Raw genomic sequence first — 25,665 nt, 5'->3', positions numbered from 1 at the left:
TATATTTCTGATGTAACAGTAACGTGATTACAATTTTTGGCTAGCGTAACCACTTCTCGTCATTTTCTTTCTTGCATGTAATGGAGAGATTGTTTTCCCTTTTAAATCAGTGACAATAATTTAGTTTTATCTTCTGATGCCCCCCTCCCCAAAGAAAAATGTACAAAAAAACTATACAACTATGAAAAGGCATTAGAGCAACTACAACCCAGAACGAACATGATTTAAATACTTCATGCAATTTGTTGTCAATGGTTGTCATTTTGAACGTCACGATATTCAACATTTGTGGTCACCTCCATCCATAGCACGTCCGGGGTTCTTTTGATAATATAATCGAATGTCCCTTCAAAATATGTTAATGAATTATCAGTGATTTATTTATTGATCTATTTATTATTATTCTTTTATTATTGACAAAATAGATCATGGGTGGATGGAAAATAGAACATAACAATCAGGCAACCCAACTAACATCTTTTACATATATAAATAAATATATCACGTATATTAGTAATATATTAAAATAAATAACCCAAACTACATTAGTTATAATTAAAAAAATAATTAAAACATTTACATTTTGCGTAGTTTTAATGAAGGTGGTAGACCTGCGCATGCGCATACGCAGTGTTTGGCTTCCCCGTCCCCTCTGAACCTGACAGCCCGTTAGCTTAGCTTAGCTGCCGCTGCTCACCGGCAATGAGACAGCAAACAAGGACTCGATAGGACATACGAGTTGAGCACAAGTCCGCTTTTTAACAACCAAAACATAGGCGTCACTTAGACATCATTGTCAGTTGCTTGCTGTTGGAGTGCAAAAATCGCCAAGTTTGTTTGAGTGGGGAAGAGGAGGACGTCCGCAAGAGGAATGGACTCGGTGACCGATTTCATGCGACATCGGTTGGATAGCTCGAAAGCTTCGTAGACCACCTGACTGCAGCCAAACTATTTACGGCTAAATCTTCGTGCTTGCTTTTGGTTCTGTCTGTGTGATGTAAAACATATGCATTAAGGTACGAGAACTGTATATAGTGAAGGCAATCGTCCCTGCTGACCTATCGGTGTTTTAAAGCTAACCAGTGGCTAGCAAAATTTCAAATCACTTATAGCGAATCTGTGTTTTTAGATATGTTTTATTTATTGTAGTAGCTTCTGAATTAATACACCCTGACTGGAAATACAAGCCATTTGACTTTAACCGATGGGGCTTGAATATCACAACCGTGCTGGCATGATAGCTGAGCGTTAGCTAGCAGTTAGGAGCCGAAAGCCCACCGGCCGATTTTTTTTTTTTTTAAGGATCCCCAAAACTTGAACCCTCCTTGCGGCAGGGATGCACCATCAAGACTTTTGTGGAGACCCACCCAGTGCTGGTAGCCGGAAATCAGTGTTTCATTACCGCCGAGGCAGCGGCGGTGGGGCGCCTTCTTCCTCCACTGGTTCTGGAGTTAATGTACTTGAAGACAGTCCTGCCCCTGCTGGAACCTCCTCTCCGGGACCCCATCAACAGCCTGCATCCCAAATTCCTGGAGCTCAGGTGAAGAAGAAGAGTGGCTTCCAGATAACAAGTGTCACCTCGGCTCAGATCAACGTAAGTGGCAGTAACAGTTTGGCCGATGACACCGAGAGCTATGACGACCTGGACGAGTCCCACACCGAGGACCTCTCCTCCTCTGATATGCTGGATGCGTCAGTGTCCCGAGCCACAGACACTGGTGTGCCGGAGAGAAGTTCATCGGACGAGACATTAAACAGTCTTCACGGGGTTGACACGCCTGGCCTTGTGTCACCCAATGAGCCTCCGTATCCACATTCCAGCCAGGGTACCCAGAAGCAGACCGCAATGGTAAATGGGACAGTACACCATCATTATTATCCGCAGCAGCAGCACAGTCTGCCCCATCAGCATCACTCCGATAATTCAGGAGGAGGTGAATCGTCCTCGTCAGCCCTTCCCCAAGCATCGTTGGCTACCTCCAGCCAGTCGCTTTCCAAAACGGGAGCTCACCAATCCCAGAGGCCTCCGGTGTTGGATAGCTCCCAACCCATAGTGGGCTCAGCTCAACCATCAGCCCCTATTGTTGGTCTCACAGCTGGTGACGCACATTTACAGGGCACTGTAAATTTTCAGAGTGTCCCCTCTGTCAGTCCACTTCCCTTATCTGGCCAGCCAGGTTTTGACAACACTAGTGTGAGTGGACTTCCAGCTTCTGTTGGCGGAGGTACAGGCCAGTCAGCCACCGCCTCCAGCACTCAAACGCAGACTACTACCAGCTCTCGTTTCAGAGTGGTCAAACTGGACACCAACTCTGAGCCCTTCCGCAAAGGAAGATGGACGTGTACTGAATATTACGAGAAGGAGATTCCACCTGCTGCAATCTCTGAGGCACCTAAAGCTGCAGACTCTTCTGCAGAGACTGAGCCCGCTAATGCGGGAGTAAGTCCAATTCTTCCAGCTGTCCAGCCACCTCACACACTGCAGCCTTATCAGCTGCCGAGCCAGGAGTACACCAGCCCTCACGCAATGCAGAGCCCACCGCAAGCTCCGGCCCAAACCAACACCCTCACCTACGTGTCGCCCCAGGAAGTAGTTGGCGCGGCTCACACGAAGATGCTAGGGGGTCCTGGTACTCTGCCCGCAACTGCACCACAAGTTAGTATGAATCAGCCCCCCGCCCTCATGCCTCAGCAGTTACCCTACACCTTGGACCAGCACCAGGCTCAAGCCACGGGAGGTTATGTCGCACCTCAGCTTGGTGGTCTGCAACCAGACTTTATCCAGCCCACTGCTCCGTTCCAAACCCAGGTCCAGCCTCCGCTGGCGCACGTGAGCGCATCAATATCACCAGGGTCAGCGGTCCCGGCAAAGCCACTGGGCAGCCTGGCACAGCAGTCACCCCATCAAGGTCACGTGGCTCCATCTGCTGTCGAAAGCTCCGCCGTGGGCCAGCCGCAATCTCATCCACTACAACTGGCCTCCACTGCTGCGGGGCAACCAGCGCCGGGGGGCTCTTACATGCCTTTGACTGCACTTCAAGCTGACCTCCAACCCATTCTCACCCCAGGCTCAGCCCTCTACTCCGCCCCTATGGTAGGAGGGAGTTCCCTAAAAGCATCCCAACTAGAAGATGCGCAAAAGCTTCTGTTTCAGCACCAGGGTCTGCTCGGACTGCCGAGGCTGGGCGCCGCTGGAGGTGGAGCGATGGGTGCGGACGCCGGCGTCACTGCCAGAAGCCTGGCCCACATGGGGATGTCCGTGGAGGCCAGCGCCCTTGTCGCTGCTGCTGCTGCCGCTGGCTTGAGGACTCAGCACGCTGAAGGCGAGGAGGATAGGTGAGTCTATACCGGCTTGTTTGAATTCCGTCTCACATCGATCCTTTGTCGCTAAAGCCATCAAACATTTTGACTGCTACCAATTAAAGATGTGACAAATAGGATGTACTGTGGTACCTTGATTTACAAGTTAATCATTTCTGTGACTAAGCTCGTAAATAAATCAAATCACATACTTTACATCAACTCTATATTCCTCTTTGTGTTAATTAGGGGTGCAATAAAAAACAGTTTCAACAGGAAATTATTTTTTCATATATATATATATATATATAAAAGATCCAAGTGCATCGACTCAAACCAAATTGAGTCATTGTACTTTGAAATATATCAATTTAGAGTGTCCAATCAACCGACCATGCATGTTTTTGGAATGTGGGAGGAAACCGAAGCACCCGGAGAAAACCCACGCAAGCACGGGGAGAACATGCAAACTGCACACAGGAAGGTCGTAGCCGGAATCAAACGGTGCACCTCTGCACTGTGAGGCCATTGTGCTAACCAGTCGTCCACCGTACCGCCCACCGATATTTCAAAGACAGAATTATTATAGTAGTTATTAGTCGCTGCAACTATGAGGTTGCCCCAAGTGTCGCTATCTGCTTTATTAATGCTTTGAGACTTTGTGCAGATGTAAAATATTCAAGATCTCGAGAACAAAGGCAATCTCTCAATATCTGTCAGTCTCTGGCATAAGATTCGCATTTTAGCAAACAGCGAAGTGGCTACATCATCCACACGTCTCCATGGCTACGTTTACTGATGCGCTGCCACCTCCCGTCATCCTTCTCGTTGATCCTCCTTCCCTGGTGTGAACGCCTTCATTAGACGCAACTGTTGGTTTCCTCTCGAGGATGAGCAGTTGGAGTTCACATGCTGTGTGTGTATTTGTTGCTGTTTGTGGGTCATTTTATCGTGGTCTCAGTCATGTTGAGTTCAGTAGCGGCGACTATTTGCTTTACACCGCACTTGTTGTGTTTGAAACCGACAGGCAAGAGTGTGCCTTGTACTTGGAAACTTCTGCGGGCAGAAATGATAGATGGTGCTACCGGGTAATCCTCAAAATCTGTCGGCAGGAACATCGCACCGGGCACCTGCATACCATTCCGCAACACTTTGACTCCTGCAACAATAATTGAGCGCCTCTACAACAAGAGGCGTTTCCCAGCAGGTCACGGATGCATCAAGTGTCAAAGTCTGCCTGGTGCGTTTTTATTAGCAGCCATAAAAGTTCCCCAGACACGTTGACATTTGCTTCGCTCCATTCCGCATGAGTTGCTTTCTATCACGACATTATCATTTTTTATAACCGTCTTGATGAGTTGCACTCAACCCATTCAGTTGGGCGGGACAGTTATTATTGAGTCATTGCACAAGCTGTTGTGTTGAAGCACTGGCATCAAAACTGAAAGTTTACACCGGCTGAACAAATGAGCTCAAAAGGCTTCTCTGCAGCACGACAAACGAAACATATTTAAGAAGTATATCTCTTGCCGCTCGTACTGAACGTGCCTTATTTTTGCTTGATAGACTTTTTGGTTTTGATGACAGTTTTAGTGGCACTTCTTGGCAGGAATCACTTAAGAGTGAGAGTGACAAAATCACCCCTGTGCTCTGCTTTCTGGTCAGCTGCTTTTAGGAATAATTTACTCCACTCTAATCATTGTATTGACATTTTTATATAGTTATCCGTCATATAAAAACTGTTTTGGAACACTATTTGGGCACCATTAATTTTGTTATATTGTTGTCGCATAATTACAACCAACTGGACCAATGTCATCTGTTAGACCTTCCATAGCAAATATTTGAATATTGCATCATCATTGCTATTTCTTTTTTTTTTTTTTAAATGACCAACATTAGTTTTTCACTTCTTTTTACTTTCAATATTTTTATTGGTTTGTGACAAGGACATAACCAAGTAGGCAAGTCAACTGGATTGCTATACAATCATATATCATATACCCAAGTATCCTTCTTGCCTCCTCAACCCACCCTCCTCCGAGCCCAAACATCAGACATTGCAGTGAAGTAGTCACTGCACACAAAAACATCAACACATCTAAGAACACACATACACACATTTGGCAAGGGATTAAAAAAAAAATAATAATAATAAAAAAATAAATAAACACATACATAAATAAAATTTTAAAAAATTATCAAATCAAAATAAACATTCGTCCCAGCCTATTCCTGTTCCACCTCAGGAAACAATGTGATAGTATCAACCATTTTTCACTTTTTAAATTGCATTGTGGGATACATGGATGTCACTATAAGGGAGATCATGTACTTCCTAAGCGCTACAAAATGGCGAACTCGCTATTAAAGGACACATCTCTACTTACCTAGTGGCGAGGGAGTGATTCCCAACGCAGCCTTGTTATTCCAGCGTTTGCCACAGGGGGGCAGTGTCCGCACACCAATGCTTCCAGTGTGGCCTGCAAGTGATTTATATAATAATCTTAACGTGTGTTCGGAGTCGCTGACCTAAATGTGCTTTTCTCACCAGTGGGGGGCGGGAAGGCCTTGCTTGCACGCAACGAATGAAATGAGAATTCGGGCACTTTTGAAAGTGTTCCCAGTTTACTGTCAGATTAGTACTGATTGATTTTTTTTTTAAATCCTGCTTGTGCTCAGAGAGAAGTGCCTCCTTAAATGTGGTTTTCAATCAATTAAGTGTACCAAGAAAATCCTGCACCCCATCTTTTTGTTGGAATTGTGGTCGGAGTGGATTGGGCCTTTAACAGATTAGGCCGAAGCCTCCAATGTCAGCAAGATGACGGTCACGTTTGCCTGCCTCTCATTCCTGCTCCTCCTCCTTTCTGCATGTCTGTCTTGCCCTTCATGTTGCCGACAGGAAGTAGTCCGCTCCTCCTGGTGCTTTTAGATGTTGTAGAACTTTGCTCGGAAAAGCCTCCATTTCTCTGTAGTGTTGTATTGTGTAAAGAACATCACGCCTCTCCTGTTTCTCTACTTGGTACCTTCTCCAAACAAAGTGTAAGTTCTACCCTGAGAGTGATATTATTAGCGTAAGACAAACAATAATTTTGTGGAAGCCCATGTTCTCTGCATGGAAAACGTGGCCAGCCCAAATGTTGAACAAAGTTTTGTGCACTGCATGACGCCGGCGTGCTTGCAGGGATCTGAGATTGAAGTTTCCCACCCGCTTCTGAGAAGGCTCTTCCCACATCGCACGTGTAAACCTAACATATGTTTGTTGCTACTCTAAAACTGTTTCTGTTTAGAAATATTTCAAGAGCCCCGTTTTGCTTGTTTGGGGCATTTCTACACAGCCTTCGTGACAAGAATGCATATCTGCGAAAAACCTTCCCAAATGCTCCCTTATGCTTCTCCCCAATGTCCGCAGTTCCAAATGGAGTTTTGCTCATAAATCACATGATTTATTCATCACAAATTCTTGGCGTGACTTGCAGCATCACTTCTTTGTTGGTGTCTGTACAAAAAATGTCTGCACTTGTTTAAAGCTGAAATCCTTGGATTGTGTCACCAAAGGAACAAAAAATGTAAAATTTCCATCTCCTCTCATGGACCATATGCCAACGCCGCTGGTTATGTAAGGCGTTGCGTGCCAGCCTAAGGACGATTGGCTTGCACCCCAGAGAGTCCCATGAGAGATGTTTGAGTTTTGGAGGATTGCTTATCTCTGTTTAGTCTGTGTCTTGGCAGGGGTTGTGGACTTGATCCTCGATTGCAAACAGAATTTTCCTCTTTCCTGCCACATTTGGCTTCCATCTCTGGACTTAAATATTTTGACTATTGCTGATTGCAACAACACTGTATGTCAATGAAGTAGTGTTTTTCTTTCGCGTTGGGCTTTGCTGATTAAAAACTTTGTAAGTAGGGATGCTTTTGGGTCTGGCTTTGGCTCTCCATCAGCCAAACTGGATTTATCATATACATTTCATACACTGACCAGCCACATCATTACAACCACTTTGGCCAATATATTAATTTCCTGTGATCAATATTCAATATTTTGCTTTATGAAGACAGTAATATTAAATTTTGGCTAAATAATTTAACACTGTTTATTACTGGTTTATTACTAGTTCATTACTAGTTTATTACTGGTACAGAACTGTAATGCATCATACTGAGCGCTTACTAATTGTATGGACTCTGTCATGTAACAGAGGTAATGTAACACGGCTCTCAGTATGTCACAGTAAATCTCAACACCACTGAAAACGATCTATAATTAGAAAGAATGTTAAATTAACTATTATCTTAATATGGAACATTATCATGTTTGCAAAGGCAAATTTTTGAATGGAAATCACAGTATTGTCCAAGTGGTCATCACGTTGTGGCCTGTCATACTACTCGAGGACAAGTCGAAGTAGGCAGGAAAACGAGGCAATCACAGCAGAACTCTCGTGAAAAGAGCGAGCCCTAAAGATGGAAGATATGGCTATTTGTAAAAGAAGGCAAATTGAAATGCCAGGTGGCACATGGACACCAGCGGGATCTCCGTTTTTGTTGTCCAGTGTTTGCTCTGAGCTTGAGACATATATGGGTCAGCCCTTTATAGCGCTTTGGACGGATGGGCCCGGAATGAAAGCATCCCATCTGGGCTTCCTATGAAGTCACAGCGTCACGGTCGCACGGTATTGGCTAAGCCGAAGACTCTGCGCCATCTGTGATTGGCTGAAAGTGGACCTATCTCCACATCGGCGAGATCTCCCCAAAACCGGTTTACAGCCTTTTGTTCTGACAGCCTCGTGGAAAAAAAAAAATATATGGTAACCCTCGGCCATTTGCAGGGCACAGGCATTGAGTTCTTTTGTGACGAGAACAAAAGAATTTGACCTCTAGGTTCAATCGTAAAAATGAACATGAATAGATGAATTGAGTTTCACTGTAATTTCACTCGGTTCTGAATCGTGCTGACCTCGCCGCCACATTTTGTGGCGAGATTGGTCAGCTCTTTCTCGTCGTCCTGTTGTTCACAAATATTTTCCACATTTGGCTGTACGTTGTCTTGCTTCACTCAGAACGGCGCTTGTACCTTTAGCCTGTGTGAGAACATGTGCTCGCATGGAGATGCACGTGAGGCCAGTGGCGCCCCATGTCGTGCGCGTGTGCGGCCACGATGCGTGCACTGATGCATGGTGACAGCACAGCCAGTGGTGCGCCTGCTATAACTTCAATATTGCCTGTAGTCCTTCTCGTTTTGGAACGCGCAAGGGGGTAATGAGGTGAATGTTGAGATGTTTACGGGTGAGGATCTGGAAAGCTCATCCTCAATGAGCTTCACGCCAAAAACTGAGAGGAGCATTGATGGTTTGTGGTGTATTTGTATCCCGATGTTTCTTGATTTTGTGGGAAACTGGCGAGCATTGGGCGTGTCTTGTAGACGGCGATGCGCGTGCCAACTGGGTATGTGGTCAAAAAGGGCTCATCCTATTGGATGGATTGCTCTAATCTCTACTGACAGTTTACATAACAACAGAAGGGGAGGTGATGTGAGTCCTCCTGGAGTGACGTCACAGTCCAGCCTCTTAGAGATTCTCACCACGCTATCAATCTTAGATTCAGGCACACGGGCGCCATAGGGGGGGCACCGGCACCGCAGCGCTGTCGTCCACACGCACTCCAGCGCCCTTCCCCGTCCTCCTCGGCTTCATCCCGGGACTACGTTGTTGGTCAGACTCACCCAATGTGAAGCACTGAGGGGGCGAGGGGGGTCGGGTCTGGAGGACGGAGGAGGCGCAGTGGTGGTGGTGCTCGATTTGGGTTAGGGTGGCCGGTGGCGGCCCCACCGCATGGACGTTGGGTTTGTTTTTGTTCCGAGCATCAATGAGAGAGAAGGGGCTGGCCGGGGCCGGAGGAGCGCAGGGTCGCGACGCCATGGCCGTGAAGCTTCTTTTCTGGGAGCTGGAGAAGCATCTGAAGAGGTAACGATGGAGTTCTTTTGTTGTGCGCTGGTGGTGTTCAACTGGACTTATGTCGGGTGGTCTTGCGAGTTCAACTCCCTGCCTCAGAGTGTCAAAACAAACTCCTGGCCTGTCTGATGTTCTCTCTTTTGCATGTACAAGCTTAGATGGCCATCATGGCTCACTGACTGGCACAGTTGAACATCATGTTCCAGCTCCCACGTTAGTGTCCCTGTCGCACTGCCCACTAGTGGCCACACAAAGCATTAACATACTCCCATCTATTCATGGTTTGCTCTTTGAGTTCATCATAGTCATGTATTTTTCTGTGGAAATTATCACCAACATTTTGCAAGAAAAACTCCCTTCATATGTTTTAGTTCTTTTTGTATAATGCCCTAAAGGTGCCACAAGATGGCGCCAACAACCTGGCGAATAGAAAAGTAGTAATTGGTAACGTGAGTATGTGTAAGTGTTGCATCTCAACTTCTTTGGGTTTTGTGTGTTGGGGAGGAACTAAGTTTAGTCTGGGTTGTAGGCAGAAGTTACAGAGAGTCTAGGGTTCACTGGATTTTTTTTTTTAGATACAAAATCAGTTGTATAAAGTTGTATAGACATCAAATTGTAGTTCTCTCGAACCTGGGCAAGATAAAATAAATGCAATTTCAATAAACAGGTTTCGGAAGGATTGATGCGAGTGTGTGTGAGAGGTCGTGCATGTTCAAAGCTTAAGCCAAAAAGCTTGTGTTTGTTCTGTCAGCCAATCCTAGGTGTGGTTGAGCACACGTCACAAATCAGCCCGGCCAGATTCAAATGTGTCGTTTGGTCGGATGTCAAGATGAAATCCTTGCAACTTGAGTTGACATTGGTCCTTGTGGTCTAACCCTCCGGAAGCTCCTCAGTGCACTTCATCTCCTTTTGGGGCTGTTTGTCGAAAGTGTTGCCATAGTGATACCAGTGATTGATATGAAGCACTTGAATGATGTTGTCTGGGTTTCCAACTGTTTTTGTTTTTTTTGTGTGTGATCTAATCAGCTCCTTGCACAGTTGATTGTGCAAATCAATCACAACCTGTTTGTGATTAATTACCTTATTTGTGCTGTTTTACTGTTTACACTGTTACGTTAAGATGTTGCTTTCGTGTAGCGGTTACAAAGGGCAGAAAATCAAGGAAAATATTCTTCTTTAGTTGGTGACTCGATGCAATGTGCATCAGTTCTTTACACTTGAGTACTTCATTAAATTCACTTCACACACGTCCTAACGCACCAAGTAAGTAATTCTTTAACTTTTTATGCTAAGTACCACCTCAAAAAGTACTTAGCAAAGTAAGGTCCATTAGTCCACGAACCAGCATGATGACCAACATTAAAATTCAGCAAGTGTTCAGTGAAAAACATTGTTCTGACTTCAAAAGTTTGAGTGCTCCAACTTATTATTTTTATTACAATTATGAGCCAGTTATTTTTTTGCTTTGTGATGAGTTATGAGCCACTACCATCGAGTCATATTTAACAGTTTATTGAATAGGATAGTCAAACACAAATACAACCTGAAAACAGTCACGACGAAGCATGACGTAAACGTCCTAGCAGGCGAGACCAGGCTCGCGAAGTCGTTCATTAAGCCACGCCCCTTAAAGACGACACGTCAACATACAAATCTACTACAGTGCATGCATCATTGAACTTAATTACACTTTATGAAACTATACCCTCTAATCCTTTGGTTTTTTATTTATATTTACACAACAGCACTATTTTTTTATGAAAATGTATAACAAAAAACTGTTTTTTTTTAGGAACGGATCAATGTCACTTGCTTTCAATGGGGAAAATTGATTTGTTTTATTCGGTTAAATTCTCATCATAAATGACCAGCAGGTAGCGACATTTTCCTTAAATTGCCCCCCCCCCTCAAATCACCTGCGTCCACGTTTTTTGTTAAAACGAATGCATCACGTTGGTTTCATTTGACGGTGTCGGAAGTGTGGTGTGTATCTTTATTAGATGTCCCGCAAAAAAATAGGCCCTTAGCCTTCTTCTTTCCTTGGCTGCCGCAAATAATGTTATGCAAATGAGGCACGTTTCCAGCCAATCAGGAGGCTGCTGCCCACCCCCCACCCCCCGCGCATTCATTTTGCTGCTTGGCAGCCTTTTCTCCCTTCCTCCCTCGCTGCACCTCAGTCTTTGTGCTTGCGCTTGGTCTCGGCGGCCGCGGAGCTGCAGAATGCGTTCGAGTTCCACATTTGCACCGCCGGACGTCCTCTGAGCCGGGCCGAGCCGCGGTAGCGCGTTGATGGGCGGGCTAGCATGAATTCACAGTGTTACACGGTGGCGATGGACCTTGGCGTTTGCCAACTGCGCAATTTCTCCATCTCGTTTCTGTCTTCCGTACTCGGCAAGGAGAGCGCGTCGGTCAGGCTTGACAGAAGGTAAACAAATAAATCATTTTTTTTTTTTTTGCGCAGTAATGAAACATGAGCGCTGTGCGTGTGCTTTCCCTGCGCTGCTTTTTGTGTCCGGTTGTTCGCTCGTTTTTGTCGCGTTACCTGCCGCAACAGTCATCGCGTCTTGCGTCATTTTAGTCCACAGGCGCCTTACGGACCATCCAACTGACGACCTGCTTTTGTGTTTCAGCTCTTCGGGTGCAAGTGTCGTGGCCATTGACAACAAGATTGAGCAAGCGATGGTAAGTTGTTGTCCTCACCCGCACCATTAACTCGCTCGTTTGCGCTCATGCCACTGACGTTACGTAATGCCGAGGCAGCCCCGGCCGTTTGTTTTCTAGTCGTGTTATTCGCGACGTGACCTTGAGGGGAGTCCAGGACAATAACTGGGGTGGATTGTTTAAAACTGTTATTTTGCACGAACCTAGTCGCTTTAATAGGGACATTTTGGAGTCAGGAAAGGCATCCAAAACTTATCCGAAAATTAAAATGAAATGAATCTTAAATGGCGAAGACTCAATCCAAAACAGGATCACGATTCTGGACATGCACTGTCACGATTTGGACAGATGATGTGGGCCAAGAGGAGGTTCACACGCGATTTCCCTTCCTCCCCATCCTCTCCTCTTCAGCAGCATGTTGCTAGGCAGGCAGCAGCCTCCCCTCCTTTCAGTATAAATAACTCGGCCAGCGATTGGCTCCTCCCACTCGGCTCTAGGACATTTTGTTCCGTGGCTGCACAATGAAGAGGGGATGCTCAGATTATAACATGTTAATCCGCCCACCCCCCCTCCTTCGGCCGTCGTCATCATCTCGTTGATGATGCTGCGTGTACAGTGTTCAGTGATTTTTGCATCCACGGCCTGTACACTTTGGTCATGCATGCTCGGGATCTGGTGAGATGTGGGGGAGCAAAGTGTGTGAATTTTAAGAAGTTGGAAACTTTCCAAGGGAATGCATACAAATAAAACAGGGATTTGTGAAGTTGAAAATTGGCTCTTTGTAGGGAACATGAATGTATTAGTGCATACTATTAATTTTAGACCAGGGATCTCAACACTCGTTTTGTTTTTCAGTGAAATAATTGATTGTTGAATTGAATATTCATATTCGTTTCGACTTTCAAATTAACCCGTCCGTCTCATGCTAATATTCTGCATTGATGTATTATGACAAAACAAAATGCTTATTTCCCAAATTCTTCATCCTAATTTACCTTGGAAATTTATTAGTAACTTTCCAGTGTATAGGATGTTAATGTTTACAATCTTGGACCTTTGGTGAACCTCCGCTATTGTTGGGGGATAGGGAGCAAGCTCTGTCGTGAATAGCAAAATAGAGTAATTGACTTCCCACCCAAAAAGATACTGCCCAAAAATGCCTCTAGATTTGATATTTTATTTGTTTCTCTTTCATGTATCCAGTTAAGGCAATTGAGAACTCATTCTTATCTGTAATGCTGACATGGCAGGAAAAGCACTTTTCCCCTCTCTGCGGCCTGATTAAATGAAGCTCCTCCCCTCACCGCAACATAGGTCCTTGGTCCCAAGAAAGCAACAAAGGAAATTAGTTTTTAATTTTTAAACCTGATTTTGGCCATTGAATATGCATGTCAGGGTCCCATCCCCAAATTGGACTGTGAATATATGGAAATATTCCAAATTGTAAAATTTCCAAAAATAAACATTTTAGTTTGCAAGGTTATTTCATTACCTTAATTACTCCATTATTAGATTTAGATTATTTTTTTTTGGGTGCACTTTCCTCACGCGACATTTATGTGAAACTTGTTCAAACCTAAACTTTTAGCTCTTAACACAAAGAAAAATCAACATAAATAAAAAAAAAAAGAAATCACAATGAAATCTGCTTATTTCACTCAGCAATTTGGTTTTCTACCATTTTTAAATCTTTTCAAACTTGCAAACTTTTAGCGATTATTTTTTGCACTGATTCAGAATCTTTTTTCTTTCTCAAGCATGTCTGGTTTTCATAAGAACATAACAGTAATGTAACATGAATTTCAGGTTAGGTTCAGCAACAGGTGGAATTTTATTTTTTCTGAAATGTCATAGCTCCAAATTACAACGCATCATAAAATCCGCATTGCGCAAGGTTTTAGAGATCAAAGTTAAAAAACTAAAAAGAAAATGTCTCCACAGCCTTATGTGCTCAAGAAAAAGTAAGGCATTTTAAATCGGCGTCATTAAAACGTTAAGGAACATACGTTTCAATTTTTAGGTCTGCTTTTGTTTTCTCGACGTTCTATCAATGACTTGCGTCTAATTTAGTATTTACTGTGAGCGTGAATTTTTTATAAACTCCAGTTTGAAAAATCACGACGTTTCACAATGCTGGGTAAGGTTGCTTTAACGTGTCCCTCTCCCGCTCTTCCTCAGGACCTCGTGAAGAGTCACCTGATGTACGCCGTGCGCGAGGAGGTGGAGGTGCTCAAGGAGCAAATCAAGGAGCTGATGGAGCGCAACAGTCAACTGGAGCAGGAGAACAACCTGCTCAAGACCTTGGCCAGCCCCGAGCAGATGGCTCAGTTCCAGGCCCAGGTCCAAACAGGCGGTTCCCCTACCGGCACCGCCCTGCAGCCTCAGCTCCCGGGCTCGGTCGGAAGCGCCCAAGCTCTCCCCTCTGCACAGAACTCGGGCTCATCGGCGTGAAGAGGAAGGATCTCCATACTGTGATTTCCCACCCCACCCCAACCCAACGATGCCACCGTCTCGAGGATCCCCGACAAGTTTTTTTTGTTTTTTTTTGTTGCACATTTAATTTATTCTGCCTTGTCTCGCGATTTTTACCTGCTTAGACAATCATAGTTGTTGTCATGGTGATGGACGGAGGGGGTGGCGCCAGGCGGCCATGAATTGAAGCCCGCATGTGCCAATGTCAGGCCTCCACCTCAACCCAGCACATTCCATATTTTCTTTTTTTCTCCACGTGCACATGTCGCTGCTAACGTTACATGAACTTCAATGGAGGACTTGCAACCCCAACGCGCTTTGGGAAGCTGTCATTTCCACTCCTGATGCTCCGTGTTGGGGGCGGGGCTGAAAGAAAAGATGAACTGTACTAAGTGTGTTAGTGGCACCTCACTTTTGTCACTCGAGGGCTCGGTGTTTCTTCTCCCGCGTCACGTTGCCGTCCCCACACTCAACGCACCCTCCCCTGTCGGAAGAGGAGTTGAATATTTATGCAGGGAATCAATTGTTTTTGTTTTTATAAAGTAAACTGGGGAAGGGGGTAGGATATATTTTCTGTTTGCTCTTGTTGATGTAATTTAATGTCCCAGTGATGTAAACAATGGAGAGGAAGAGGATATGACTGTTTGTAGGTTTGTACAAATGAAAACATTTCCAATTCTGCAAAGTGCCTGGTTTCTAACCATAGATACATATATAATGTCGTTTCAGTTATTTTATTCCTGTAAATATATTTGTGTATATATATATCTATCTATGGTTTGCCAGGTTGTGAAGTACCTGTGATGTCAGCACTCAGGATGGGAACAGACGAGGATCATTTACCTCCACGCTGAACTGTATCTCTCCTGCGGTGATCGTCACTTTGCTCACTCAGAACGATACCGACTGTTTGTTCGGCGATATTTGTCACATTGTTTTGTTGACGTGATCGAGGTTGTTGTTTGTTTTTTTGTTTTTTTTTAATTTTTGTATTGTTTTTTTTTGTTTTAGTCTTTTTGTGCAGCCATGCGTCTGTGTTGCTGCCTGGACACTCAGAGGACACACACACACACACTTGGCAAATGGAGGAATGCCTCGTAGAAAGTCTGTCAAATGTTCTGTGCATGTTCCTCAGCCCATTACAAATGTGACGTTACAATTTGCACTAGACAGTTGCACCTCAAATAAAAGCGAAAACAAATAAAAATGGCACTGCTTTTGTTCTTTGCTGGATATACGGTGGTTCTACTACTCATGAGAGGCATCTTTGTTCTCTCTGGGGGTGGGGTGGGGGTCGGCAATAAAACAGGGCAAAATCCAGATGTCAGTGGGTGAAGCAGCGCTCGAGACAAGATACTAGATGTGGTTCAGCCAAATGCCTGAATGTAGAAATATGTTTTGTTTTGTTTCCACTCGGGAAGTTTAATTATAATGTCATGGATTAATCTGCTGTTACTCGTGAATAATTGCTGAATGCATCACAGGACACAAAAAACAAATTCACACACAGCATCAAAAAGTTAAACTCTTTTAGGAGTCTTATTCCGAGAGCTCAGACTTTTTATTTTTAATTAATTTGCAAAAATTCCCAAAGACGTTTTTCACGTTGACATTATGGAGTGTTGTGTGTAGAGTTTGGAGGGGGGGGGTTATTCAATTTTGGAATAAAGCTGTAACAAAATGTTGAAAATGTGAAGCACTGTCAATTTTTCATGTTGGCTGATGATTTCTATTATTATTTATTTTTTACTTTTAGATTTTAAGTGAGAAATCGAACGCCTCTCTTGTCGAGACCAGTCCGTGTGCTGGTCCTGATTACGCATGCGCACACGCAGAACGTTGCACGTAAGTGTTCGCAGTCACTGTCCGGATTCTCGTGATTGGCTCCAGAGGAACAAGCCCCCGCACAGTAAGCGCGTTCTGGCCACGCCCCCGGCTCGCTGTGTATCACGTGGACGAGCACGCCTGAGCGGGGGCGCGCCTCAGTACACAATGACGACATGTTCGGAATGGTGTGCTAATATCGTTTTTTTTTTCTTGAAACGTATTTAACTGCAGCATACAATGTGTTCAGAATACATTAATAGCAGCGTTAAAAGCGAGTAAAGAGCAAAATTCTAATCTAAATGATGGATTTGATTCCATGCCTACAAAAGCATAGGGAACACTGCACATTGTGTTCTAAATCAAAACCTTATTTAAGAAATGGATAAAAAACATTCAATATTTTTTAGAGTAAGTGAATTAGACTGCCCACTAATGTTAATAATATTATTCCTGTCCATCTGGAAACAAGATGCTGTGTTTGGGGGTTGTAGTGTTGTTGTTGTTTTTAGATGAGCAGGATAAATATATCGTTAGTTAATGATTTTTTTTGTCTCCCAATTTATGTTTTCAATTGGTTTATCTAGTTGGTTTATTTATTTTGTCATCCCAACTCCTTTTCACAAAATACAATCTATACAACATTTTCTTGCACGTTCCTGAAAAGGAATATTATTATTTTTTTTATATATATGTGGCAACTCCTCTATTGTAGAAGACGATTCCAAACTCCAAACATCCTACCGAATGAGTGCCGATTTAGGGCCACCCTGAGACCGACTGTGACCTGCAGGTTGGTCTAATCTGCTCCAAGCGTCAGATGCTGAGGGTCTCCTGCCCTCGTTTCCAGATGGCACTTTCGTAAATCCCATTTCATTGACAAAGCGTGTTTTCTTGAAGCGTACCGCAGTCGTGAGCTACAAGACGTACTAAGACGCAGGGATCACACGCAGATTATCCGCTGCTAATGCTTGAGGTACAAATAACACACAACGGAATCATTTCCCGTATACCAGCGTTTTCCAATCTTTACGAGCCAAGTTACATCTTTTAGAACCAAATCTCACGGCGCACGTGACAAAAAATGGATACACAAGTTAATTATGTATCTTCTGTCATCTCGTGGAAGAAAATTCTAATGTTTCACTTGTCATGCTCTCGATTGATGATACATTAGTTTTGTTTTTTTTCAGACCAACAAAGTGAAATTGAGTCATTTCCACACCTGCTAATCGCTAATGAAGTGATTTAAATTTTGTGTGCGTGTATTGTTCACAGGCACAAACATGTAACTCCAAAATCTGCTTATCATCGCCTGGCCCTCGACTTCCTGCTGTGCTGTTGACGCTGCTGAGCAAGCAGGTGGCCTGCTGGTTCAAGCCTGGACGGACCCCTGAGATGCCTCACAGGACGGATTATCCCACCCAGGGTCAGCGCATCAGCAACATGCGCCATATTTGCGCACTAAACATGGTGAAGCTGCAGCAAAATAGCCACAAACTAATAATTGTGTTTTAGATTCCTGGATCGCAGAGGGTGTGTACACTTTTGTCACGTTATTTTTAGTTGTTTTTAACTTTCCCTCTCCACCCCCAATTTTTTTTTTTTTCATTTGAGTTGTATAATTGATTTGTGGGTATTCTAAATAAATAAATAAATAAATAAATAAATAAATAAATAAATAACACTAACATGCATGTTTTTGGAATGTGGGAGCAAGAATACCAATCCGAGCACAGGGTGGAAATGCAGTCTAAAAAAAAATATATATATATATATATATATATCCTTGACCCAAATCTCCCACGGGCATACTGTAAATTTTAGATTGCAGTGCCGGAAGCGTCTCCATCCTTGCACTCCGCTTGGAAAAGAATCGGATTATTGAGAGATTAGCACCCAACCGTCTCTTCTCGGTATCGTATTTCACTCAAAACAAGTGCCCCCTCCACACGGCAACGAAAAATCGTCTTGCTGATTGACACTTTGGATATTTAGACAACGTTGGTCGAGAAGAAGGCTAGTGTCACTCTAGCATTTTATCACTTTATCTTGGTCAAATAACAAGGAATGATTTGTTCTCTCGTGGAGCCATCGGATATCGCTGAGGCGTCATGGTGAAAAGGTCCATACTCAATGTCGTTAAGGACAGGAAATAATCAGTCAACTAGTGAGGCGGACCACCAGGGCGGAGGGGTACCCCAGGGAACATGTCTTTTGTTTCTGTACTAGAATCAAGTGTAATTGCACATCCACTACAGTAGGTGGCAGTGGCGCGATCATTGTCAAGACTGTGCACGGGAAGTCTAAATGTTTATTAAGTTAGTCATCAGAATTATATTTCCTTTTATTCATAAGTGTACTTATACTCACCCTAACAAAACATAATTGAGAAGCGCTGCTTTAAATTGATGTTTTTTTTTCAAGCTATTTGTAATAAAAAAAAAAAAACATGCGTAGGCCACACAGTAATAGAGCGCTTGCATTCCACTTTTGTGATTTGTTTTGACAATCCTGCATGCCTGTGCGTTTTGCCTCCTTTGAGCAAAACAAGGCCACGTTCCTCTTAATCAAACTGTTTAGGAACGCTCCACTGTTTGAAGGACGCGCGGAAAACTCAAGAAATTGCGTGTGAATGCTGAAGAGGTGAACGCAGTATATGGAAATGCTGTGAAATGAATTCATCTGTTCAAAGGCAGTATGCATCCGATCCTGAATGCGCTTCTGAGGATGTTACACAATATTGTAAGACTCCATAGAAAATTAGCAAAACGAGGATGTCAAGGTCAGCGCGGATCTGCGTGACAAAGTCATTAATTAGCTCCAGTTCATCACGTGTTTGATATTTCAGGCCGACCGCTTGAAGACAGCTGACGAGTTGGTCGTTTTCGATCCGCAGTCGTTGCGGAAGTGCAAAAGCGTGCGAGCCACACAAGTGGCGAGCAGACCTGTGACAGCAAATATGCCGAGCTGCCGTTGTGTCATCTTACCGGCTTTAAAAAAAAAAAAAAGAAGAAGTCCTTCCCCGGTGTCCGCACATGCAAGAAAAAAGTCTCGACCTTGCCACCTCAAAAATAGCTCGACCTCCGCCCAAGCGTCAGTGAGACGTCTCACTGGAGGGCAAAATCAAGTTCAAGTAACCTGATGATGACAGGATGTAGTTTGTTGTGACTTTTTTAACCCTCACATGCTGTTCGTTGTCCATGCTTACCGAATATGTTCCCGGTCTTTTGTCGTTTGACTCAGTAAACTGCTAGTGGGTGAGAACGACTGACACTAAACCCTGATCATATTCAAGGCTTAAAAAAAAAAAAAAAAGAAGTTTTCAGTCCTTGAGTCTTTCCTGTCCTTGACCACCGTCTGGGCTGTGAGTTCCACCAGAAAGGCACGTGAATATAAATATTGCCTCCATGAGGTCACCTTTCACCTGTGGCGGGCAGTCAAGGCCTTCAAGGCTTTCTCTGCTGAGCTGAGCTAACATATGATCTCCTAGTGTTGAATTTTTAGGTTCGAGTTTTTATCCAATCAGAATTCAGCTAGCTCGTGTTGCCAGGCAAATTTCATCATACCAGTTGCACGCACGATTCGTCCGGGGCCTTCAAATACAATCGGGCGCGCATCTGCTCCGTCAAAGTCAATGAGCTTTCAGAGTTAATAGACAGTTGCGATAGCCAATCAGATCACAAGTTGGTTACAGTGAGGCCTTCTCGCTGGCCTTACGTTGAAGGTGATGAACGCGGCTTGTGATTGGATACTCGACCGTTCATAAATTTGAAATATAATCTTGCTTTTTTAAACTACAATGGCCGAAGGAGGGAAAAGTGTGGATTTCATTGCAGATACATTTGCGAGGGCATTTTCAAGACGGACCTTTCAAGAGAAGCCAGGTCGTCCAACACTCACTCAGTAGTGTGTAAGTGTGTTTCTATATATTATTTGTCCAGCCGTGGTGTCATAAATGATGGCAATATGAGGGGGATTTATTCGAGTCGGACCAAGTCGGACCTCACTGAAGGCCCAGGTGTGAATTGCATGGCCGCATTTTCATCATTTAAATGCGAAATACTGGAACATGGAACTTCTCTAGATGTGGCGATTAAACAGGCAGTCCTCTAACCATTTGCATACCAAGCCTGAGAAACGCTTGCATTGTGAGCCAAATGACAGAAAACAGACCAGAAGCGTCTCAATCCAAGGACCCAAGCGCCCCAAATCAAACTTATTCTCGCTTAAATCATGTGTCCGCCCTCCACAAAGTCGAATGGAAATCTGTCGACAAACAGTCATCTCGAGACTCCCTCGACCTTGCGGAGGTTAGAAAGTCTCGAGTCCATCAGAACCGCACGATGTAAAACGACAGTAGATCAACCCATGCCGAGTCGATATTTAGGTCAACTCCACTGCTCGGCAATACAAAAAGGCAAAGCCCACCCGATCCACCAACCCCCACCAGCACCACTCTTATTTCAATCTGTGAAAAGTACTGGATGTTCCAGCACAATCTGGACAGACTACGCTCGCTTTCACACACACACACAAACGCTCATCCAGGAACAGGTGCAAGTTTGGATTAAACAAGAGCCACGAAACACACAAACAGTTATACCTTTATAATAATATAATAATAACACACTTGATTTAACGAGTGACCCAAATTCATCTCAACATCTCAACTGCAGTCATCGGAACGGGTGAGGAGGAGGGGGGGGCGTCATGTGTTAAACACGTTTCGGCAACGTGAATTTTGTGATGTGTGATGAAGATGAGCCATTCACTAAAAATAAAATGCTTCAACTGACATCAGAAAAATGAGCCTGCTCTTTATGCAAATGTAACGAGAATCAGTGGCTGGGCATTGGGCAATGGTCAGGAACTGAACCCGGACCATCGACAGTAGAAATTGGACGACTGCAGGACTCGGGTCTGCACGTGTAGAACGCAGAACAGGCGCCTGAAATTCGTTCATAATTTACGGTTGCTCTGTTCTCTCTGCAATGTGATGTGTGATGTCAGGCAGGAACAAGGTGCTTTTGATTTTTTTCGGGATGCCCCTCCCACTGGCTGTCCTACATTTTGACACCAAATTATCCTCTTGCTATCTTGTGTTTCATGACATGGAAGGCATCCGCCGGTGTCGGTTCTTTCACTCAGCATTTGTATACAAAGTGACGGAAAAATATTTATTTACGTCCTCATTTTTTTTCTCAGTGAGAGTGTGAGCGTGGATGCTTGTTCATCTTTGTGCGCCCTGCGATTGTCCGGCAACCCGTTCAGGGTGGACCCCGCCTACTGGGTTTCTAGAGCGCCACTATTTCTCTCATGGCCACTGTGAGTCAGCAGAAATGAGCTATGACTCTGGAGGTTTTTCTTTTGTTTTCGGACAGGTGAGGTCTTGACATGCTGCAACTACGCCCAACAAGGAGCAGCGGGAACTATTAAGTCCAGTGAGCTGCACCCATTTGGAAAATCAATCTGAGGCCTTTAACGATGTGCGTGGAAGCAACGCCAACCCGGGTTAAAAAAAAACGAATGTCACATATTAACAAAGGCTGTATTGCAGTGGTGGGCGGTCAAGGCCTTCAAGGCCTTCTCTGCTGGCCGAACATAATCAAGAAATCAAGCAGATTCTTAACATTGATGTCAGATTATATCCTAGAGTTACATTTTTAGTGAGTATTTTTAGCCAATCAGAATTCAGCGAGCTCGTGTTGCCAGGCAGATTTCATAATACCAGTCGAACGCACTATTATATTATATAGGCCTTCAGATGCAATTTGTCGTGACTTGCGACCGTTCAAAAATCTAAAATGCATTCTTGCTTTTTTAAAGCACAATGGCCGAAGGAGGGAAAAGTGTGGATTTAATTGCAGATGCACTTGCGAGGCCATTTTCAAGACAGAGACCGTTGAAGAAGAAGCTCGGTCGTCCAACACTCTTACACTATTTACTTGGCTTTCTCTATTTTATTTCTCCAGCTGTGGTGTCATAAATGAAGGTAATATGAGTGGGATTGATTCAAGTTGGACTAAGCAGGACTTCTCCGAAGGCACACGTGTGAAATGCGAGGCCCGCCACTGCTGTATTGTAATCCCCACATCATTGAACCGCTGGACATGCGCATCCAAGTTGAGAAAAAAGAAAACTTTCTGTGAGTAATAATGTAGTGAGTCAAAGGCAAAGCCACATAGTAGAGACAAACAAAAGCTCCCGCCATGCATCAGCTGTTACTTTACACCTCCGCTGCGATAACAAACTCACTCCACACACGTCAGTTCGGGCCCAAGAATGGATTACACACACAACGATTTCTCATGTGCCGCCGCCGCCAAACCCGCCAAAGGGTCAACCAGCAGCTATAAAAGTGCCAGTAAGACTCTCGGCCAATTTTCACGATTCCTTTCAAGAACATTTAATCAAGTTACGACCAGATTTGAGTTACGACACGTGCTAAAAATATATGAGCGATACTGCCTTAGTGAAGCGAAAATAATCCGCCGGCTCAATGAGATGTCATTTCTTGGCAACAAAAGCGTGCCGGTATTATGATTGACGGGGGCAATGATTGGTAGCTTGAATGCAAGAAGCATGATGAGGTTAAACGGCACAGAACGCAGCATTACAAGACGTCTGCTCCAAGTTAAAAATGACATTTGCTTGTTTATTATTATTATTAATAATAATAATAATTGCCACGACTGCTAAGTCATAGCTGGTGTTTTTTTACAGACTATTTTCTGACTTATTCTCAGACTTTTTCAAAATGTTTTTATCAGAGATGGGGATCGTCAGTGCGTCACTAAGTCAGTGTTTCAGGCCGACCCACGTGGGCCCAGCTCGTCCCTCGTAGGTGACAGCCAATTGGTGTTTAGAACATGATTTCCCCGTCACGCGCAGGTGCCGTGCAAGCAGTCACAGAGCAAAATAAATAAATAATAATAAATTTAAAAAATAAAAAATAAAAACACGGATCCAGATACGCAGTGTGTGGTGATCGGTTGAAATAAAAGCAATATTGGACACATCATTGCGGTCCGTGGGACAGAAAGGCATACAACGCAGTATTATTTTTTTATTTATTCATTTGTGTGTCAGTTGTGTGGCAGTTGCTTGTGACATGGTTCTGATAAGTCCGTTCTCAACATACTGAGCGGGCTTGAACTACGTACAAATGAGAACTCCACACCTCTGTTTTTTTTATATTTCCTTCCAGAAATAAAACTGAGAACCACTCGTGACATTTGACCACGCTCAACCACTTGTGCGTCTTTCGTGTAAATGTGTACGGAATTGGGAGTGGTTGTGTAAAGGCGGGCCGGGCCTTTTGATGTCTTAACACCAGCTGGATGCACTCCAACAATGAACCATTCAGGAAATGACCCCACCCAAACGTTTGGAGTGAGATATTAAAAGCTGACATTTGTGGCCCTTGTTGGCCTGCAGCGGGACTGTCACTTCGCCCTGCGTCAGGCGAGCCACTCAGGCGGAAGCTGGAACAGTGTGTACCAATTACCAAAACATATCGACAGTTGAAGCTTTTGTTTGGATTGTTGCGGTCGGGATGAGCTGATGTCTCGCTGACATTGGGGGGGGGGGCAAAAAAAAAAAAATAACTCTAGTGATTGACTCTCTGAACTCGTCCAGATACAAAATATATTCTTGGTATATTCATATAAAAACAATATGCTGCATTAAAGGGCAAATACTGTATATTTAGACATTTTTTTCAAACAAGAAAATATGCTTGGGTCGTAGCTGTTTTAAGTTATACATTTATGGCACACTGCTGACCTCTGCTGGCTTGTTGCAGCAACAACTCATGAGCTCATAACTTGTCAATGTGCCATGACGCAATCAACTAAGTCGATGTTGATTTAACACTGACCAGAGTCATTTGATGATCCCAGCTGCCTTTGGAGCTCAGCCTTCCGTCTCTCCATTTGGTAGATGTCTCTTGACATTATCCTGCAAATATCAGGGACAGATGGGTCTCCAGTCGGCCGTCCGTAAAACGACAACTGATCACCACATTGGCAAAGACAATTCAGTTGACCATTGCTATTTGGATAAACCGATAATAAACGTGTGTTTCCACGGAAAATTAGGGGCGAACCCCCACATGGTTTCAGTTGATGTCATCACTTCTCTGCCACACAGAAATTCTGGCGTCTATTGTACAAAAAAAAAAAATTTTTAAATGAAATGTTTACCTGTGGGTCGCCTGGGCTTTGCTGATTTGGCAGTGAAGGTGCTTGATGATGGCATTGATGCGCTTGGTTTGCCCCTAAGAGAGTGCAAATACAACATTAAATACATTCGGTGGCGCTTCAGTTTCTTTTGCCATACTTCAATGTCGTTCTTTATCTGGGTATGGGTCTCCAACTCTTTCTGAAGACTTTCCTTCCTCTGCGCTATTTTTTCCATCATTTCTCCAATCTCCACTGTGAGAGCATCAAGCTCTCGCTGTACAGATAAAATACAAGGTTTTGGATAGCTGCGTGGAAATAAACATCGTGGTCAACACACAATATTTATCAATTTACCTTTGCTGATTGGACTTTGATTCCATGTGGGTTTTTTAAATCCTCCTCGAGCTCCTCCTTGGACTTCCTCAGTTTCTGGACAAGAGTCCTCTTCTCCTCTTTGCAAGCATCAGTCTGGCCCACCGTACGCAAAACCGCTTGCCTGTGGCCGTCCATCTTCCTTCGATAAATGTCAAACTGAGCCCGCGCCAAGCAGACCTTCTCCTCCGCCTCACTTATTTGCTCCAGGAGCTTTATCTTGTCCACTGTGATGGAGGCACAGTGGTCACGTCCGGCCTGTATTTGCTGCTCTAAATGTATCATGTCATCCTCCACGATAAGGAGGTCTCTCGCTTTATGTCTCAGCTTCTTCTCAGCCTCATTGTTTTTCTTCTGCACATCCAATAGAGTCACCTAGTAAAGGCGTTCACCGTTTATGTACATCCAGATATGTTCTTTCATTGGAACTAAAATGAATACTTTTATTTACTATGGTTGGGTGGAAACAAATATTGAGGGAAAAAATAAATAAAAGCTGAACCTGTAGGTAGCTGAAAGTCTCCTGGTCTTTTTGCAAGTTTCAGTCTCAGTGTTGTCTCGTTGGCTAATATTTTCAAGGGCTTCGCCTACTGATAATTGACTCAGAGCTCCTGAAGGCCAGATAGGAACAAAGTATCAATGTATTTGTAAATTAAAACATATATCGGACTGTGGATAAAAGGTCCAACTCCGAGATCATATTTGGCCAAACAACCTTGCAATAAGAGGGTAAAAACGAATGCTAGAGCGATGTTACTATTGAAAAACGTTTTCTTAAAAAATGAACAAATTGACAAACTTTTCAAAACATATGTTTAAATTTGTTCACCTACCTTTACAAGGGGGTAAATTTGACATTTTAACATCAGCTACGTGAGTTTTCCCCTCGAAATTAGCCA

General features: G+C 43.9%; 2 protein-coding genes across 2 annotated transcripts; one reads left to right on the top strand and one right to left on the bottom strand.

The window, feature by feature from the left end:
- Positions 1 to 644: 644 nt before the first annotated feature.
- On the top strand, positions 645 to 15,593 carry LOC148339477 (TSC22 domain family protein 1). Its single transcript, XM_088290431.1, has 3 exons — positions 645 to 3,336; positions 11,882 to 11,933; positions 14,091 to 15,593. Exons 1-3 carry the CDS (start codon positions 1,337 to 1,339, stop codon positions 14,361 to 14,363), a joined length of 2,325 nt encoding a protein of 774 aa, XP_088146557.1. The 5' UTR covers positions 645 to 1,336; the 3' UTR covers positions 14,364 to 15,593.
- Positions 15,594 to 23,357: 7,764 nt separating this feature from the next.
- Positions 23,358 to 25,624, bottom strand: ccdc122 (coiled-coil domain containing 122). Its single transcript, XM_088289157.1, is given in 7 exon segments — positions 23,358 to 24,170; positions 24,416 to 24,489; positions 24,552 to 24,668; positions 24,749 to 25,141; positions 25,269 to 25,303; positions 25,306 to 25,377; positions 25,600 to 25,624. Coding segments are annotated over 7 exon segments (807 nt in total). The 3' UTR covers positions 23,358 to 24,079.
- Between the last annotated feature and the right edge of the window lie 41 nt (positions 25,625 to 25,665).

The sequence above is a fragment of the Idiotropiscis lumnitzeri genome, chromosome 3, assembly GCF_059441095.1.
Source record: "Idiotropiscis lumnitzeri isolate Australia: NSW breed Sydney's pygmy pipehorse chromosome 3, RoL_Ilum_1.0, whole genome shotgun sequence".
Taxonomy (NCBI): Eukaryota; Metazoa; Chordata; class Actinopteri; order Syngnathiformes; family Syngnathidae; genus Idiotropiscis; species Idiotropiscis lumnitzeri.
This window is presented reverse-complemented; position numbering and strand designations above follow the sequence as displayed.